The following is a 20,863-nucleotide window of genomic DNA, read 5'->3' on the forward strand; positions in this document are numbered from 1 at the left end:
TCGCCCAATATGCTTTGTGTTCAAGCTCGACGGGCAAATGACATGCCTTCCCATAAACCAACATGTACGGAGAAGTACCTATGGGGGTCTTGTATGCAGTGCGATACGCCCATAATGCGTCATCCAGCTTCCCGGCCCAGTCCTTTCTATTCCCACTTACTGTTTTTTCCAAAATCTGCTTTACCTCTCTGTTGGAAACTTCTACTTGACCACTCGTTTGGGGATGATAGGCAGTGGAAACCTTGTGCTTAACTCCATATTTTGCAAGAATATTATTCAGCAATTTGTTACAAAAGTGAGTTCCCCCGTCGCTTATCAACACTCTTGGAGTCCCAAAACGTGTGAAAATGTGCTTCTTTATAAAGCTTACCACTACCTTTGCGTCATTAGTAGGAAGAGCAATGGCCTCCACCCACTTAGAAACATAGTCGACCGCCACCAAGATGTACCTGTGCCCATTAGAATATGGGAATGGTCCCATGAAATCAATCCCCCAAACATCAAAAAGCTCTACTGCCAGAATATTTTGCAAGGGCATCTCGTGCTTCCTCATGATAGTTTTGATTCTTTGGCATCTATCACAATTTTTAACAAAGGCATGTGCATCTTTAAACAATTTTGGCCAATAGAAACCTGATTGTAGCACTATTTGGGCGGTTCTATCCCCGCCATGATGACCTACATATGGCGAAGCATGGCAGTCATGCAGTATAGCATTCATCTCTTCCTCAGGAACACACCTTCTCACCAACTGATCTACGCACTGCCTATATAAGAATGGTTCATCCCACATGTAGAGCCTTACATCATGTAAGAATCTTCTTCTATTGTCATGTGTCAATTCTAGTGGCGTCACCCCACTTGCAATAAAATTCACATAATCTGCATACCATGGGGCTTCACCTGAGGTGACTGCTAATAATTGCTCATCAGGAAATGTTTCTTTGATTGACCCTCCTTCAGCTACATGGTTCCAACTTTCTAATCTGGACAAATGATCAGCCACTTGATTTTCTGTCCCTTTTCGATCTCGGATCTCTAAGTCAAATTCTTGCAAGAGGAGGACCCAACGAATCAGCCTCGGCTTGGCGTCTTTCTTTTCAAACAAGTATCTGATAGCTGAATGATCTGTGTAGACGATGACTTTGGTTCCCACTAGATAGGATCTGAACTTGTCAAACGCCCACACCACTGCAAGCAACTCCTTTTCAGTAACTGTATAATTCATCTGAGCTGGATTCATAGGTTTGCTCACATAATAATGAGTGAAATATTTTATCCCTCATTTGCCCCAAAACCGCTCCGATTGCTATGTCACTTGCATCGCACATCAACTCAAATGGTTGTGCCCAATCTGGGCCAATGATAATTGGTGCAGTCACCAATCTTCCCTTCAGCTCCTCAAATGCTTTTAGACATGCATTATCAAACTTGAAGGTGATATCTTTCTCTAGAAGCCTGCACAAAGGAGAAGAAATTTTTGAAAAATCTTTAATGAAACGACGATAAAAACCTGCATGACCTAAGAAACTGCGAATGCCTTTGACGGATGTCGGTGGGGGCAATTTTTCAATCGTCTCCACCTTTGCTTTATCCACCTGTAGACCATCTTTTGACACCTTGTGCCCCAAAACTATACCTTCACGTACCATGAAATGGCACTTTTCCCAGTTTAGCACCAAGTTCGTCTCTTCACACCTAGCAAACACTTTATCAAGGTTCATCAAACGACTATCAAAAGAACATCCAAACACAGAAAAATCGTCCATGAATACTTCTACAAATCTTTCAACCATGTCAGTAAAAATAGCCATCATACACTTTGAAAAGTCGCAAGTGCATTACAAAGACCGAAGGGCATTCTTTTGAACGCATATGTACCATAAGGACATGTAAATGTAGTTTTCTCTTGGTCCTCTAGGGCTATAGCAATCTGATTATACCCCGAATAACCGTCCAGGAAACAGTAGTATTCCTGGCCAGCTAACCTATCAAGTATTTGGTCAATAAAGGGAAGGGAAAAGTGGTCTTTCCGAGTAGCATTGTTCAATTTTCTATAATCTATGTAAACTCTCCATCCAGTGACAGTTCTTGTAGGAATTAAGTCATTATTTTCATTAACTACTACAGTCATCTCCCCTTTCTTCGGCACACATTGAACGGGGCTTACCCATTTACTATCAGAGATTGGAAATATAATACATGCATCAAGCTACTTAATCACTTCTTTTCTTACCACTTCTTTCATGATTGGATTTAGTTGGCGTTGATGCTCTACACTTGGCTTGTGTCCGTCCTCCATGAGGATTTTGTGCATGCAGAAAGCTGGACTAATGCCTTTAATGTCAGACATTGTCCACCCAATTGCTCGCTTGTGCTCACGTAGCACCCTGAATAGCTTTTCTTCCTGCAATTTAGACAAGTGAGAAGAAAAAATAACAGGTAAAGTGTCAGAACTACCCAAATAAGCATATTGAAGGTAAGGGGGTAGGGGTTTAAGCTCTAATTTTGGAGCTTCTTCAATTAACGGCTTTGGAGGGGGGCACTTGGCCTATTCAAGGGCTCAAACAGGTGTATTCCTTGCATGTAAGCACATGATGCATCTAGGATATGCATCATTTTCAACCTCATCATCAATCATCAAGCTATCAAACAACATGATTGTTTTTTCTAGAGAGTCATCTAGATATACACTCGTGTCAAGAAGTTGCACATCCACCTCCACAACAGATATCATAGAAAGCTCCTCATAGTGGCAGGGAAGTTGGATTGCTTTGTAGACATTGAAGACTGCTTCCTCGTTGTCCACCCTCATTATCATTTTCCCTTATCTCACTTTAATTATTGCATCACCAGTAGACAAGAGAGGTCGTCCCAATATGATTGGAACTTGTTCATCAGCCTCGAAATATAGAAAAAATGAAGTCAGCTGGGAAGATAAATTTCCCAATTTGCAGCAACACATCTTCAATCACTCCTTCGGGGTAGGCTATGGACCTATCAGCTAATTGCAACATCACAGTGGTTGGTCTCGGAGCTTCCAGACCCAATTGCTTAAACAAGGACAAAGACATCAGATTTATGCTTGCACCCAAATCACAAAGAGCACGACCCACATCAATATTACCAATTCGCACTAGAATAGTGAAGCTGCCAGGATCCTTAAGCTTTTGGGGAAGCTTGTTTTGGACCCTTGATGTGCACTCCTCAGTAAGTGCAACCGTCTTGAACTCAGTCAATTTCCTCTTGTGAGCTACTATATCTTTTATGTACTTAACATACTTTGGAATTTCACGAAGTACATCCACTAATGGAATATTTAATTGAACCTGACTCAACATAGAGAGAAATTTGTTGAACATGCGATCGTCATTCTTTTTCTGCAATCTCTGGGGGAAAGGTGGTGGTGGCCTTGTAGCCTCTATTCGCTCTGAACTTGCATTATTTTCCTTTGACTCGTGTATTGCCTTAGGTGTCAGCTCCCCCTCAGGTATAAGTTTTTCCTTTCTCTTCTTTGGCCTCTAGTTCCCTCCCGTTTCTAAGTGTAACTGCATTAACTTGAGGGTTCTTCTCTGTATCACTGGGAAGAGAGCATGTAGGTCTAGTATTTTGATTTGCTGCTAACTGCCCCATTTGCCTCTCAAGATTTCGGAAATCGATCCTGAGCTGTTGATTGTCTAGCAACAACTTTTTCAGCAAGTCATTCGTACTCTCTTCTATTTGTTGGGGTGGCTTCTGAGGCTGATTAAAATTTCCTTGAGGCCTATACTGATTCTGATTCTGTTGATTTCCGCCCCATGAGAAGTTAGGATGATTCCTCCAATTTGGATTGTAAGTGTTCCCATATTGTGCATGTTGATTCATAGGACCTCTATTTTGTTGCCCCACAAAGTATATAGATTCAGGATTCATGGGGCACATGTCACTCATATGACTGTCACCACATATTTTGCAACAAATAGACATTTGCTGTACATGTTGCGTTTGTTGTGTTGTCATTCGGTTCATCTGATTTGCTAGCTTTGCAATATCTGCTCTCATTGCTGAGAAGTCATCAAGCTCAATCAACCTGGCTGACTTCTGTTTAATTGCTTTTCTTGCATCCCCATCTCCTTGCCAATTATGATCGTTAGTTGTGAAGTTGTTTAGCAAGAGTTGAATTTCACTGTACGGCCTTGCCATGCAACTACCCCTACAAGCTGAATCCAGATTCATCTTTGATGCCTCGTCTAGCCCATCAACAAAAGTGTGACCCAATACCTCATCAGTCTGACAATGATGCAGGCAGTCTCTGAGTAGCTTCTTGTATCTTTCCCAAGCTTGACGAAGTGTCTCGCCATCCCGTTGTTGGAACCCAAGAATTTGGCTTCTCAGCAATTTTGTCTTCTTAGTAGGGAAAAACGTGATTAGAAATTTCCTTGCTAAATCATCCCAAGTGTGGATTGAGTTTGCGGGATCCTTTTGCAACCATTCCTTAGCTTCCCCCAACAGTGAAAAGGAAAATAATGTCAGCTTAACATAGTCCTTGGAAACGTTCGGATAATTGTAAGTGTTCGTAATTTCCAAGAAGTTCTGAATGTGCCTCTGCAGGTCTTCATGAGATAGACCCACATATTGTCATGTGGATTGAATCAGCTGTACCATGTACTGTTTGAGTTCAAAATGCCCCGTGATATCAGGCTTCACGATAGCCTGAGTCATATTAGCAAGATTGGGCCTTGCGGCTTCTATCACCAGACGCTCTTCATTACCTGCCATCTCTATTGGATGTGGTTGAACTACGATGTCCAACTCCCTTTCTATTCTCGTTCTAGCTTCGACTTCCTTTCTCACTCTATGAAGTGTTCGTTCACTTTCTGGATCAAAAGGAATTAGGTTGTTTGCACTTCTACTCCTCCGCATTCAAGAGAAGAGCCTATGTTAACACAAACAAGGCAAACTGAAAATTAAAACTTGAACAAATAAGTAATAACAGCTTAACTCAGTCAAGTAGCTAATTTCTAGGTCCCCGGTAACGGCGCCAAAAATTTGTTGGGACCAAACACACTCACGCAAGTATACGTGGTCGTCAAGTAATAGAGTAGTGAATAGAGTATCGTTCCCACGGGGACTTATGATTAACTTTTGACTAATTCAAAATCAAATAGCTTATCGATTCAAGCGATTTCTTATAAAATAAATAATTGTCTAATTTACTACCTAAAGACTATCAAGTAATGAAATACTAGAAATTAACACAACACTTAAATAGTTTTAAATAACAATCAATGAATAATATTCCAGGGTCACGGGTTATTCAACAATCATGTTGCATTCTTAGCTTAAAATAATTAATTGATTTATCTGGATTGTTGGTTCACAGGGTTGATATTACTCATAAGAATCTGTCGAGCCCTTACTCGCCTATTCAAGCTAACTTAATACTTATATGTCTATGGAATTAAATTTAACAAGAACGCATTTACAATTCCAGTATTGCAACCGAGCAAGGCAATTAGGTATATGTCTATCCCAATTGCGAATCCTTTTCCCGATGCCCGGGGTTTAAGAACTTGCTCTATTTAATTCTATATGCAATCTAGAGTTCCCACTTTCGAGTTCAACTCTAGATTCGTAGATAGTATTTCACTGTTAGCTACTCAGCAAAATAATTAAAAACAGAATTAAATAAACAACCCAATATGATAAAATCAACTTCGTCAAATTAAACTTCAAACATCAACATTCATGTATACCCATGACCCTAGAACAATAGGGTTCTTAGCCACTCATATTCAGGCAATCATCAAAAATTCACAAGAGTGCATAAAAATCAATAAAAGAAAGAGAGAATAGGAACTCAATACGAATTCCGGCCTCCACAGCTTTGTCGTGGCTTTTTTCCCCCTTCCCAATATGTTAGATAACCTAAAGGAGGCGTTTTTGGCTTATATATTGCGTACAAAAGTCGTGGGCCAAAGCTCTCCTATTCCTAGTCCAAATCGGCTTCAGGGATTGATGCTAAGGTGGATGCGACGCATCCACCTCGTCCTCCATTTCAATTTTGCCTGCGAAGGTGGATGCGACGCATCCACCTTGTCCTCTATTTCTCAGCTTTGCATGCGAGGGTGGATGCGACGCATCCACCCCTAGTTCCTCCATCTCAGTTTTGCCCAGGTGCGGATGCTATGGCGGATGCTATGAGCCGACTTCACTGCTAAGGGTGCACGAAATCTGATCTTTTTCTAGATTGGATACGACGCATCCAATCTCTCTTCCTCTACCTAGAGCACCTTTTCTTCATATTTTTGCACTCCAAACACCCTAATTCACCACACAACTCAATTAGTCATAAAACTAATAATTAAACCATGTTGAGCATTTTAAAGATTAAATAACATCAAGAAGCGGTTAAAACATGGGTAAAGTAACATCAACACATATCGAAATATGCCAAATATCACAAAGACAAAGAAAATATAAATAACACGAGCGGAAAGATATTTACCAAGTTGAAACTCAAGAATAAAGTCTATAAAGATTAAACATTCGGAAAGATAAATCTAAATCATATGAAAGTAAACATATTCAATACATTATAGTTTTCTACTCATAATCGCAAGAGTAGTTTGTTTCTTGCTAGTGAATATACTGAAAATAACTTAGTTTCAGTATGAGTAGCATAATAAGTTTGGAAATTAGGATTTTGAGTTTTATTATTTTTGAATGTAGTATATAAATATATTTTTCACAAATTTATTCGGTACGGTTCAGTATTTTTTCGGTTTATTTTCATAAAATAAAAAACATACCCTAATTATCGGTACAATTATAAATTTATATAAAAACCTACGGTTTTATTAAAAGAAACTTAAAAATCGATTCGGTACGGTACGATTCAACTGATTTAGTCAGTTTTTAAATATCCATTGACATCCACTAATACGAAGGTGTGCAGTAGCATTGATTACACCTACTTTTGAGTTCTCACAAATGTCCTTGCTTGTTTTTGCCAACACATTAAGGGGGCGTTTGGTATGGTGTATAAAAATAACGGAATATGGTGTATTAGTAATGCAGGGATTAGTAATGCATGAGTTAGTAATGCAAGCATTAATTATGCAGATATTATTTCTTATAAACTGTTTGGTGTGGTGTATTAAAAACTATAATGTATTGCATAATGTTTTAGAAAAATAGTTGTTTACAAAAATGCCCTCCATATTCTCTAGCTTTAAGGGGCTTTAAGGACAATTTTGTCTTTAACCATACTAATCCATGCATCAATAGCCTTGGTATTACTAATGCCATGGTTATACATAGGTTAATACCAAGTATGATGTATAATGCAAGTATTAATTATACATAGGTTGAAAAAATATACCAAACAAGGTATTAGTAATGCATAGAGCTAATGCTTGCATTATTTTTTCTAATACCTCCTGCCAAACGACCCCTAAAAGTGGAGACCTTTTGTCATTCCAACCCAAAATTTTCCAAATTCATTTCCCTCTTGCAACTCCTTTCCTTCCATGTACTTATCAAAATTTTTGGGGGACCGTTATACTCTTCTTTCCTTGTGTGATATTGGTCCTCAAATATTGGTGCTGGTCATTATACAGGTTGAAAGAAAGTATTTTGACATTATATCCTACTTACATTGCTTATGGTCCAATATTTTTAATTGGCTCTGGTATTCCCCAAAAGTTCCAGTAGAGTTCCATTTGCAGTTGAACTATCTATAACTTTAAACATGTTTCAACAACACAACAACCACTCGTATCAACATCATACACAATAACAATATTCCAATTCATATGTTAACATTTTCTACACATAACCCTATGCAAAATAGATTTACATCTATATATAATCGTAAAGAAGATCATATACATGAATTCTCTTGTCTGAGTACTTGAGAGTAGTGGCGGATGCAGAATTTAGACGTTGTGGGTTCTGAATTGAGAAAATGTATATATATAGTTCAACCTTGAAGCATTGGATATTGTCAAACCAACGAACTCATGATTGGATCTATCACTGCGCTTGAAAGAGATAGTAATATTTTGCATTAGGTATGATTAGAATTATTATTTTTTGGTTTATATTCTCAACTCCATTGGGCTTCTCCATTTTCCTAACTAGTAATAGTGAAACGCATATAGAGTTGTTTTGTATGCTTATTTTGCAAGAAGTCTTTGATTATACTTTTGTGTATATCATATATGAAATTTACTGCATGGAGTTTGATATAGTCTAACCGAAGATAGTGAGAGTGTCTTTACATATTTTACTTCCCAAATATTGATCAAATTCCTTTCGACAATATTCTTTACTATTCATCTTTGGTGGCTAACGGATCAAAGGAAATACAACGAAGCATTTACATTTAAAAGCGCTACTAGTTTTTCTATCTACTAGTCTCTGGACACATGCGTTGCACCTGTATCCCATATAAATTAGTATAAACTTTTAAACTATATAGATAATATCAAAACATATGTAAGTAAAGAGTAACTAAAATTTGAAAGGAAAGTACAATAGTATGTAGTTACACATGTAGTTCTAATATATCAAAAATTCAGTGTGACATTTTCTTTTTTGATATTTCAACAACACATATGTATATAATATAGATAGATGTGAATATGAGTACTATCAAGAAGATGTTGTGAAATAAAAATTTTGCAAAAGTTGTACAAAAATGGTTTATTACTGATATTAGAAAATTTAATCGATCTATAAAAATAATAAGTTACATGTACAAGTATCCATTGCTTGATTCGATTATGAATACTTTTGTCTGATTTTGACATAAGGATATGAGTTGAATTGTTTAAATATAATTGTATTACGAAATATGACAAAATCGATCACTTGATATAAACTGTTCAAATATGTAAAACCTGTTTAAAAATAATGGATATATTTAAAAAATGTGAAATACATAAACGACCAATTTAAGTTGTCCTCAACGATCAGGCAAACACCTCAACTGAGCTCATTTTCGGTTTGACACTTCAAGCCTACAATAAAATAAGTCAATTAAGAGGACCATTTTCTTAATTGGTAAGGAGCGTTTTACCCCAAAGTGGTACTTCGAAGTGCTAATCTAGATTAGTGAGAACCCAAATAGGCTACCGGACAACGGGTAAGAATTTAAACAAAAACAATCTATTTATTAGCTTTTCAGGGAGACATAATCTGCATTTAAAAGATTCTTCAGCCTCACGTAAAATTCAATAGTGCAAAGACTATCATTAGCATCATAATTTAGGTGTAGATGGAGATTTCAGCTGCAAAAAGCCCAGTTAAATAGGACCATTTTTTAATATAATTAATATGTAGTAGTAAATCCAGATTTAAACGCTAAAAATTGAATTCTTAATCCTAAAATAGACAACTTTTGTTAGGAACACACCATGTGGAGTCTAACTATGGGCAAAAGTTTTAGCAATCAGCAGTACAAAAGTTCTGGTGATGGTATGAAACAGAACATTCAGAATTAAGACAGTTACAATGGCTATCTCATACAATACAACATCATTTTTGTTCTTCACTTTCCTTTTACTCCTCGTACCCGAAAATCATTCCTTAACTTCAGATGATTTAGTTTCTGAATTGATCATCCTTCGTTCTAAATCTCCCACTGGTGTTATTCACCTTTCTAACAAACTACTTAGACGAATTTTATCGATACCTGTCCCCAGGCCATTTTCTTTCGTTGTATTCTTCGATTCACAGAAGCTACATTCAGAGCCAGAGATTTCACTTCCAACTATTAAAAATGAGTTCTTGCTTCTCTCATCCTCATTCCACACAGACAATCCACATAACAAGAAGTTGTTTTTCTTTGACATTGAGTTTCAAGAATCACAAGCTTCTTTTGCTCTATTTCGAGTCAGGTCTCTTCCCTATATATGTTTAGTCCCCCCTTTAGCTACTGATTTCAAAAGGGATTCTATTCGAATGAAGTCCTCGGACTTCTCTGGGCATGCTGAATCGATGGCAGAATTCATTGAGGCTAAAACTAAGCTCATTGTTGGTCCCATTCATCGGCCAGCTTTTATTTCCAAGAAACAGAAGATGATTATCATCGCTCTGGGGCTAATCTTGACTCCATTTCTAGTGAAAAAAATTGTTGCTGGAAACACCCTTTTGCATAACAAGCATATATGGATGGCGGGGTCAGTTTTCATATACTTCTTCAGTGTTTCAGGGACAATGTACAACATAATCAATAAAATACCTATTGCTATGGTGGATAGAGATGATCAGAAAAAGTTGGTTTTCTTTTATGAAGGAAATGGGATGCAGTTAGGGGCCGAGGGGTTTACCGTCGGGTTCTTGTACACGATTTTCGGGCTGTTGTTGGCCTTTATCACTCATGTTCTTGTCCATGTGAAGAGTAGGAACATCCAGAGGTTGGTGATGCTTTTAGCTATCTTTGTTTCATTCTGGGCTGTAAAGAAGGTGATTTACCTGTATAATTGGAAGACTGGGTCTGGTCTTCCTGCTTACATATAACATATGTAAGAATATTGTACCAGCTTATACTAGTTGCTACACATATAGCTGAGTTGACTTAATGCTAAGTAGTGTACCAAAATTAGGGAACAGATTACCTACTCTTAACTGACAAAGTGAGCACCTTTATTCTGAATTAAAGAATCCAGAATCAGTAGGCTCTCAAACCTACGACCTGTCGACGGAAATTTGACTAAATCATTTAGAAGTAAAGAGGTAACAAGGATTCATTTCTTCTCTAACTCAATAATGTTAATAATTCGAGAAATGTAAAATAACGGAGTCCTATATTTAAAGTAGAGTGATACTATCAAACATACTGTTTGCAAATTAAACCCCGTCTCCAGTACATAAATGCCTGCCTAGCACATTCCTGTGGTACTATCTCCCTTCATTTGTGCAACCAAAGAGTGTTGAACTCCTCTTCGAATTCACATATAAACAGGATGTTAAGGAATGATGAAGTCAGATGAGCAACCAAGATTTAAGAACACATGAATGAGAATAAGAACCAACTAGAGCTTTATGTATGCACGAGCATCTGAGCCACATATCACGGCTCGATTGACCACAAACACAATTTTAATCTACAAAGTCTTTGCATTGTTGGATCAACCCGTGGCAGAGTTAATGTATGTTATGGTTTCAGTTAATTGATGCTTTAAACATTAAGAAGCTTTTAAGTTGCCATCAACCATCATAGGTTGTTATATATATTTAATTGATGTATTCTTGTAGTTCTATGTTGCTATGACTGGTTTAAAAGAATATGTTCTTAGATTGTTATTGCCTTGTTAAGTAGTTTTACTTTTGTTGTGTTGATCTTACAATTTAGGAATTTTTCATGTTTTCGACTAACTATTTTGATGAATCTATTGTTTAAGAGTCTCCTATTATCTCGAAGGGGAAATATCTCTTTTCGATCGCTACAGTGAACTCTACTCGATTCAAATCAAATACCCAAATTTGCCTGCTATTTAGAGTCGAAAGAGTCCTCCTGAATATATTCCCATAGAGGTTTTTTTTTTTATGAAGTAAGGTGTTCCATCAAAAAAGCATCAAGAAGATGCATAGTTACAGGCAAAAACAAAAAAGGAGAAGCTCCATCAAAAAAGCATCAAGAAGATGCATAGTTACAGGCAAAAACAAAAAAGGAGAAGCTCCATTAAAAAAGCATCAAGAAGATGCATAGTTACAGGCAAAAACAAAAAAGGAGAAGCTAGGCCCTATACAAAGTGTCAATTTAGGACAAGAGTACTAACAAAGTCCAAAAACTGACCAGTACTAATTATACAGGGGACAGTTTTGTCCAGCAAAAAAGTTTAAGTGGGCATTTTGCCTTGAGAGATTGATTTGAAGTTGAGATGCCATCAAAACATCTATTTCTCTCTGTCCATAAACACCAAAAAATAGCTGCAGGAATCATCAACGAAATTTTCTTGACAGCCTTATCAACTTTCCACAAACACCAACTAATGTGTGTCTGTCTCATGTTTTGTGGCATAACCCAGCTCAGACCATTCTGCATTTTTCCACAAACTTCTATTCCCATGGCCTTATCAACTTTTTCATTTTATTTTCCAATTTTTCTATGGCTATTATCTCTCTTCATGTATTTTTTTTCTTCCCGATGTATTTAATTTCAGTTATTCAAAATTGCCCCGGGACAAAGATATAAAAGTACACTAAATGCCAGGCAGGTCGCAGGGATGCGAAAAACAAATTTTCAAAGACATGCTGATAGAGAAAATTATTAAGAAGGCAGGTATACGTCAGATCTGTCTTACATAAACCAGTCTAGGTCGCAATTGATTTCACGTGCTTTTAACATCTGCCTTTTAATTAGTTGACGCTTTTAAATATAGAGGTTAAAAGAACGTGAAATCAATTTCGACCTGGACTGGTCTTATGTAAGACAGATCCGACGTATACATGCCTTCTTAATAATTTTCTCTATTACCAGGTTTTTGACAATTTGCTTTTTGCATCCCTGCGACCTGCCTGGTCTTTAGCGTATTTTTGTATCTTTGTCCCGGGGTAATTTTAAATAACTGAAATTAAATACATCAGAAAGGAAAAAAAGTACACGGAAAGAGATAATAGCCATAGAAAAAATTGAAAAATAAAATGAAAAGACGCAGAATGGCAGTAAGGGTAAGTAATCACCATGAGAATATATTCAGGAAGACTCTTTCAAATCTGAATAGCAGGCAAATTTGGGTATTTGATTTGAGTCGAGTAGAGTTCACTGTAACGATCGAAAAGAGATATTTCCCCTTCGAGATAATAGGAGACTCTTAAACAACAGATTCATCAAAATAGTTAGTCGAAAACATGAAAAATTCCTAAATTGTAAGATCAACACAACAAAAGTAAAACTACTTAACAAGGCAATAACAATCTAAGAACATATTCTTTTAAACCAGTCATAGCAACATAGAACTACAAGAATACATCAATTAAATATATATAACAACCTGTGATGGTTGATGGCAACTTAAAAGCTTCTTAATGTTTAAAGCATCAATTAACTGAAACCATAATATACATTAACTCGCCACTGGTTGATCGGACAATGCAAAGACTTTGTAGAGAATCACTACGGTATGCAACTTACTTGTCAATTTGAAGAATCAAGATAGTCAAAAGTTCATAGGAGCGCCTAATAAAATGATACTTCAAGAACTGGTGCAGGGCTTAATAGTTTGTTGTCACAATCCCGTCTCCGGATAGATGTATGTAAGAATCATTAAAGAAGAACGTCAACAATCAGCAAGTTGGACCTTCAGGTTGCAGCCATCTCTTAGACATACAATTATGCCTACGGAACACAACTGCACTCCGAAGTTAGGTCAAATAATCGTGGTTGGGAGACAACGAAAGACAGAGTGGACCAGAGAAACTTACTGAGAACATACTGTGATAATAACAGTAATCTTGGGATCAATTCTCAACGCAAATGTCTTCTTTTAGACCTTGATTGCCGATATAATTTCCGGAAAACCAGAAAAATAATGATAACGACCACCTGTACAAGTACCAGTATCTTCAGACCTGCAATGAACAAACATCAAATAGTTGCTACATGAGATGGTTCACAGTTCATGCCAAAGGTTGCAGAAAAAGGGGAAAATAGAATTACCTTGCAGTCGCTGAGCCGAGTCATCCATATTGACCCCATTAGCATTTTTTCCACCAATTAGATCGAGATGTTTTCTTCTTGAGCCATAACTTCTTGTTTGATAAGAAAAATCCCCACCCATTACGCAAGTATTAGGGCAATTAACAGTACTATCATACTCATCACTTCCGTCACAACAATCTGAAAGTATCTTGAATCAGCAAGCATGAACCCAACCACAGGGTAGATAGAGATTAACAAATCAATAAATGCTGCAGCCAAAAAGCTTGCATACAGCCCCATTCAATACGTACACATAAATGAATCCGTGTATCATAGAAACAAACAAGCCTCAGATAAGAGGCTAAACTTTGTAACAACACATAAATGGAAGCAAAAATTAATTATATAAAATCGTTTCGTAACAAACCCATACTAGCTTAACAAGGGGTGCTTACCACAAATATTATCATTCACGCGAGAAGAGAACAGGAATTTAGGTGTACTGCCCACATTTCTGCAATAAAATTTTCCAGCTGGACAGGCAGCCGTTCCTATCAAAGGAGAGAGCGATTTAGTTGACAGGAGTACTCAAACAAAATATATGTCAATATTTTATTGGTTAAAAACCACAAAACCATCAAAGGAGATGGGAAAAAGCAACAGAAAATATACAAATAAAAGAGAAGAGTGAATCAGGTGAAACACACAAGTTTATATGTAGTGCATCCAACTGTTCAAAGCACTTTCACATCATATCTAATGGAGCTAGTCTAATCTAACATTTTGCAGTCACTACTGGAGCTTTCTTCCTAGACGCCGAGCAAAACTATCATATCTTATATCTGCCAAGATATATTCGAAGATTCATTGACTGTGTAGCTAAACAATTTTAGGCTAGTCTATATAAGGAAAATGGCATATTCAATATATCCCTTTTTTCATTTTAAGACTACCCTTGTTGGCATTTTTGGTAGATGACATCAATTGTTGATGTTATGCCACCATTTTACCTCTTACAAGCAAAATAATATTAAAATTAAATGGAAGAAACGGTAGAAAAATGACATTTGTTTTAGTAACAACTGTGATCAGAGGTACCTATGATTAAGTAAGAATACACGGATCTTCTTCATTATCATTTATCCCATTGGACATCAGAAAAATATTTGCATCAAGTGATAATAATTCCACATTTATCAATATGATCGCTCCCTTCCTCTGGTACGGGAAGACTGAAAGAAAATATTAGGCAGCTATTCGTAGCACAGTTGCCAGTTCACAGCATCACTAAGTTTTTCCTTTTAAATATATTAGTTACCAATAAATTCCTTTTTGGTTAGATATATTTCTCTATTGCACATGAGATTTATCATGATATATGACGATGCAAAATACACAAAAAAATACAACAGTTTCCCCAGCACATCAGTTCAAAATATTCTAGCTTTAAGATTAAAAAAAGAAGAGACACGTTGAATCTGTAAAATGTGTCAAACAAAAACCAAAATCTGCAGTAGTTAAAGTTAGTGTAGTGTTAAAAAAGTTGAAACATACATTATCTTGAAAAGATGGAACACTTTTGAATTTGTAAATGTGTTGAACAAAAACCAAAACCTGTAGTAGTCACGGTGTATAAAAAGTTGAAACATACATCATAAGAAAGAAGACATCAACTTAATGCAATTTATTCATAAGAGAATGTTACTCAAGCATGTTATGCACTCCATGACCAGGAACAACTTTCCATGTTGATTTGTTTGCATCAACACCTGTATCGAAGGGACAACTTCGTGTAGAAAACTCCATGTAAAGGAAAGACTTCAAAAATATGCGCAAATTTCACAGTAAGTTGAAGAGCTTGTCGATGCCCATACAAGCGGTGTTAGTTGATGGATGCCAAAGCTCAGAAAAAACCCGCAACACGTTCTCAATGAGGTCATATGTGAACAAAGAGGCAAAAATGTCAACATACACCTTGATATGTTCCAAAACCTCCTTGACACTAGGGGTGGGCATAATACCGGTCGAACCGAAAAAACCGGCCGAACCGTGAATTTCGATTTTTCGGTTTCGGTTTAATCGGTTTTTCGGTCGGTGCACGGTTTTTAAATTATTAATTTTCGATTTTTCGGTGCGGTTTACAGTTTTGGTGTTTCGGTTTTCGATTAAACCGAAATTTTGGGTATTAGTTAAGAAAAATAGGTTTGAACATGTGGGTTCTTTTATGAGTCCAAAACTTATTACCAATTTTAGGCTGAAGCCCAATAGTCCAATACCCATTTGAACTTTGAAGCCCAAATTACCCAAACTTACTGATAGTATGATACGTTACACTTAGTCACTTACTTCTCAATTCCCATTTCCCAAACCTAAATAAAAAATTAGATTTAGGGTTCTTTCTCAGCTCTGTCTCTGTGCGACTGCTGCGACTGCTACCTTCTTCCTCAGCTCTGTGCGACTGCTGCCTTCTTCCTCAACTCGACTATAATGCCTTCTTTCTCAGCTCGTCGCTCATCCTTCTTCCTCGTGTTAGTGCGACTTCTTTTGAGTTCTGAGTTGAGTTGGGTCCAGTGTCGTTTTGCAGTTTTGCTCACTGTTAATGTTGTTTTGGCAGAACTTTCTGATAGAGTTTTTGCTGGAAAAGGTGTTCAAGATTTCTTTGGTTGATTTTTTATTAAGATAAGGCTTCTTTTTTTGTGTTTTAGTTCTTTTCTATTAATTCATTATGACAATATCTTCTTTTCAATTCAATGGTTGTTAATGTCGTATCTGTTATGTACAATGGTTGTTGGAGCAATATCTTCTTTTCGATTCATTCATTATGACAATCTATTTACTTTTGCAAGAGAAACATAAAATTTCCTTCAACCGTTTAAAACCGAAAAAATAAACCGGAAATAACCGAACCGAACTTTGAAAAATCCGCACCGAACCGTAAATACTTTGGTTTGATTTGGTTATTAATATTACAAAACCGATAAACCGAACCGTACTTTCATAATAACCGACCGAACCGACCGACGCCCACCCCTACTTGACACAGCTAAGGACGTCTTCTCTCCATTCACAATAACAAGTTGTATATCGAACCTCGCCGAAATGAGGATAGCTCCAAATGACAAAAGCTTCATTGAAATGTCTGGTGCTAGCAGATACAACTTTCATGTCATGAGTTGATGAATTGAACACGAGAACCTTTGCGTAGCCTTGCTTGAGAAAGTTTCAAGAACATTGTTTGCGTCCTTCATCAACCATTCAAAAAGGTGAAACAAAGAGGACAAAAGTTTTCCTCACTGGGGAGAGGAAACCTCGTGATCCTTAAAGTGCATCGTGTACGCTTGATTTCAAATTTGTGCCATACCTATAAAGTTGCAAACAAAGAGAAAGAAAGAAGAATAAAAAAAAATAAAGAACATGCTACCTAAAAGACAGTGCTCCAGATTATAACATTGGGATTCGGAAAATTACCTATGTAAGTCCAAAGAGAAAATGGGTTTGATTTACATATGTTATAGTTGTTGAAGTCTGCTTAGTAATGGAACAAGCGGCTTGTAATTCAAACGTGCCTACACCATAATATGGCTTTTCCCATCAAGAGGCTCAAAATTATGAGAGTTAGAACAGCAAATTACAGGACTTACTTGAGAAACTACCTATGTAAATCCAGAGAGAATCATGACCCAATTCTTATATATTTCGTAGTTCTCGTGGTCTGCTTTCTTTTTTTAGAAGGATGCTGAAGTGTGCTTTCTAACGGCACAAGAAGCTTGTAATTTGGACGCGCCACCAATGAGATATGAGTTTTCTCGTCAAGACGCTCAATACTATGAGGGTCGAAACATCTAAATCCAGAAGTGACTTAAAAAGGAACGTACGTAAATCCAGAGAGAATCAAAATTTTATATGTACCTAGTTCCTAATGTCTACTTTCCAACAGCACAAACAACTTGCAATTCGAATGTCTACTGAAAAGTATGATTTTTCTCGTAAAGACACGCAAACTGAAGGTATCATCAAAACTAAACTCAAGCCATTTGCACTATAGAAACTATACTTCCAGTGTTGCATCATATATATAAAAGCCACTGTAAGAATCCTCATGTACTTTCTCGGGGTAAATTTCGAAACTAAATTTTGAATTTAGATTCATTGAACCCTTTTATTTTGCGTGTCTTCATTTGAAAAATCATAATTTTCTGTAAATATATTGGAATTGTAAACTTTTTGCGATGTTGGAAAGCAGACTTCGGGAACTAGAAGATATACAAAAAGGAACTATGAGACATATAAACTAAGTCCTTCTAGATTTACGGAAGCACTTTTTCAAAGTTAATCTGGACTTGGACATTCTTACTCTTGCAACCTTGAGCGTCTTCACGAAAAATTCGTATTCCATAGTAGGCAAGCCCGAATTACAAGCCACTTGTGTCGTGGAAAGCAGTCTTCAAGAACTACGAAATAAATAAGAATCATGTCTCAATTCTCTTTGAATTTCCACATGTATTTTTCCAAAGGCAGTTCTAGGTTTGGACATTACTTTCACAGCTTTTAGTATGTTGACGAGAAAAAACATACTTCCTTCAAGACACATCCAAATTATAAGTTACTTGTGCCATTAAAAAGCAGCCTTCAGGAAATACAACTTATATTATCAAGCCCAAATTTATTTGGATTTACACATGTAAGTTTTAAATATTAGCGTTAAAATCTGGTGCATTGTCTTTTAGGCAGCATGTTCTTTATTTCAATTCTTTCTTCCTTTCTCTTTGTTTGCAGCTTTGAGAGCTAACACACGACTTTAATATCAAGCAAACACGAGGTTCTACATCCATTATCTCGAGATCATTAGTGACAAGCACAATCCTCGCAAATTTCTTGCACTGAAGGGTTCATCCCGATGATCGGTGCCTCCCGGATAGTGAGGAAAACCAATGACTCTTTCCTTCACCTTTCTGAATGGTTGAAGGTAGGGTTGTCCATTATTTGGGTCGATCCGAAAATCCGAATCGATCCGTGTTATTCAGATTGGTTTGGATTGGATTTTAGCTCTTTGGATCGGACTTCGGATCTTTAATTTAATTATTTTGGATATAGGATCGGATGCGATTTAGCTCAATTTACATCCAAACCGATCCGAAAACTGAAATTTATATTTTACATATAAAAGTGAGGAGTGCTCTTTTAAAAATTCTAAGGTTTCTTTGTTATTTCTCTCAGTGTTTTTGCCTTTTTGAATATTAAAAGTAAAAGATATGAAAATGAATGAGTTTTGCTACTGAAAATGGTAGGAGATAGCATATTAAAATTATTTATTTTAGCATCTTAATAAGGCGTACAATCCGAACCGAAATCCGAAATATTTATCCGATCCAAATATCAAAATCCAATCCAATCCAAATTACGAATTCAAATTGCAATTTACAAAATCCAAAATTATAATCCGAAAAGTGCTAAATCCAATCCAATCCGATCCATGAACGGGCCTAGTTGAAGCCTGAAGGTGGTACATGAAATTTTTTGAAACTTTCTCAAGCAAGGTCATCAACACAGTTTCTCATGTTGAAATCATCAACTCATAAGAGGAATGTTATATCTGCTAGCATTAAATGTTCCGATTAAGGTTTTGCCACTTGAACTATACTCATTCTAGCTTCCATGAGGTTCGGGGCACGACTTGTTATTGGAAATGAGCAGAAGATATCCTTGGCCACAATAAGGAGGTTTTGGAACGCATCAAGATGTTATGATACCATTTTTGCTTCTTTCTTCACATTGACCTCAATGAGAATGTCTTGTGGGCCTTTTTCAGAACTATGGCATCCGTCAACTAACACAGTTTATATTGACATCGGCGAGCTCTCCATCTCACTGTGTGATTTGCGCATGCTTGGAGGCCTTCCAATATATGGAGTTTTCTGTAATGAAGTTTGATCCTTCGGCCTAGGAGTTAATGCAAACAAATCCACACGGGAATCTACCTATAGCTTTTTGCATACTTATACTAATATCAATATATCAGACACAAGTAATGAACAAGTGGATGTTACAAACCTAAAATAAAGGGTTCTCCCTCAGCAGAATAAACATTTAGATAAGATAGTTCACACAATTCAATATGCACAGAGCAGCAGGGCTTGAGTCTGAATGTAACACATCAGTAAGTATAATATTTCCACATGTTTATTCCAAGAAAAAAAATATAAGCTCATTCCAGCATATACCAAACCTAAAATAAATAAATGAATGTGCTATCTCTCTAAAAGAGTTGTTTCTGATAGTCTATTGGAAACAACCTCTCTACCTTCTTAAGCTAGGGGTAAAATCTGCATACACATTACCCTCCTGACCCCACTCGTATCGTAGGATTGCACTAGGTTTGTTGTTGTTATTGTATCTCTCTAAAGTTTAAGCTTATAGGCAAGTCACATAGTTTAATTAATATAAGAAAATGCGTACCGGGCTCATCCGTTCCGTCGAGGCAATCACAGAAATCGTCGTTGAGGCGATCTTTGGTAAAGGAATTAGACCCATCTTTGCATTTGATTACCTCCGAACCATAGTACTTCTCATCTGCAAAATAAAAACGGAGTAGTTAAAATTGAAGAATTTATAGAAGCTGATTCAAGAAATTTTAAGAGAATTTAAGCGGTATGAGGAAAACCTAGAGGATGTATTCCGAGGGGTAAGTCAGTAGTAGAGGAGACATGAAAGAAGAACCAACTGATTAGGAGAAGACATCTAAGCAGAGGAGTAGTCGTCTTCATTGGAGTTTCAATTACTAGCTGAAATCCATGTCCCAAAATTCTTTCCTGCTTTATCCGCCAAGGCGGTCGAATTAACAAATAAAGGAGGAACCCAGTAGATGACCAAGTCACAAGGTTTGGCTAGCTTGGATCCTTCCTTTGCTAAAAGATGTGCTACCTTATTCCATACCCTAAAATTATGCCTAATTTCAAGGCTCTCCGTCAGGGCCGGACCTATATTAGATCAAATGGGTTCAATTGAATTCGCTTAATCGAAAACATTTAGTATTTTATGTATAAATCCATCGTAAATCTGTGTATATAAAAGAAAGATGAACCTGCTTGGATTAATGATGAAAGGGTGGCTCAGAGGTGAAGCAGATCAATCGTTATTCAAGCATCTGAGTTCAAGCCTTGCCGCAAATAAATCATTTTTCACTTTAGCTTTTCTAGGTCACGAAGAACATTGGCCTCATTTGTTTTTTTACAA

General features: G+C 36.8%; 2 protein-coding genes across 8 annotated transcripts in view; one reads left to right on the forward strand and one right to left on the reverse strand.

Annotated features, from left to right (window-relative positions):
- Positions 1-20,863, reverse strand: part of LOC104109997 (glucosidase 2 subunit beta-like) — a 34,587-nt gene extending 13,724 nt beyond the window's left edge. The window contains exons 1-8 of one of the 7 annotated variants that reach the window (XR_001971964.3): positions 20,712-20,863; positions 20,292-20,607; positions 20,087-20,200; positions 14,086-14,181; positions 13,649-13,828; positions 13,414-13,560; positions 13,124-13,340; positions 10,708-12,802 (exon numbers count right to left, since the gene is read on the reverse strand). Coding sequence is in view for 6 of the 7 variants with exons in the window: in XM_070182067.1 (XP_070038168.1) it covers positions 13,457-13,560; positions 13,649-13,828; positions 14,086-14,181; positions 20,087-20,200; positions 20,292-20,394 (597 nt within the window). In the remaining variant the exon portion in view is untranslated. Of the gene's footprint in view, positions 1-10,707; positions 13,341-13,413; positions 13,561-13,648; positions 13,829-14,085; positions 14,182-20,086; positions 20,201-20,291; positions 20,608-20,711 lie in introns of those variants that run through there. The other 6 variants (XM_009619412.4, XM_009619411.4, XM_009619409.4 and 3 more) reach the window with 6 other exon arrangements.
- Positions 9,485-10,568, forward strand: LOC104109998 (probable dolichyl-diphosphooligosaccharide--protein glycosyltransferase subunit 3B). The gene has a single exon (XM_009619413.4). The coding sequence runs from the start codon at positions 9,499-9,501 to the stop codon at positions 10,504-10,506; it is 1,008 nt and encodes a 335-aa protein (XP_009617708.1). The 5' UTR covers positions 9,485-9,498; the 3' UTR covers positions 10,507-10,568.

This window comes from Nicotiana tomentosiformis, chromosome 8, assembly GCF_000390325.3.
Source record: "Nicotiana tomentosiformis chromosome 8, ASM39032v3, whole genome shotgun sequence".
Taxonomy (NCBI): Eukaryota; Viridiplantae; Streptophyta; class Magnoliopsida; order Solanales; family Solanaceae; genus Nicotiana; species Nicotiana tomentosiformis.

Bases quoted from the DNA above. Each gene is read 5' to 3' on its own strand.
- LOC104109998 (XM_009619413.4), top strand. From the start codon at position 9,499: ATGGCTATCTCATACAATACAACATCATTTTTGTTCTTCACTTTCCTT.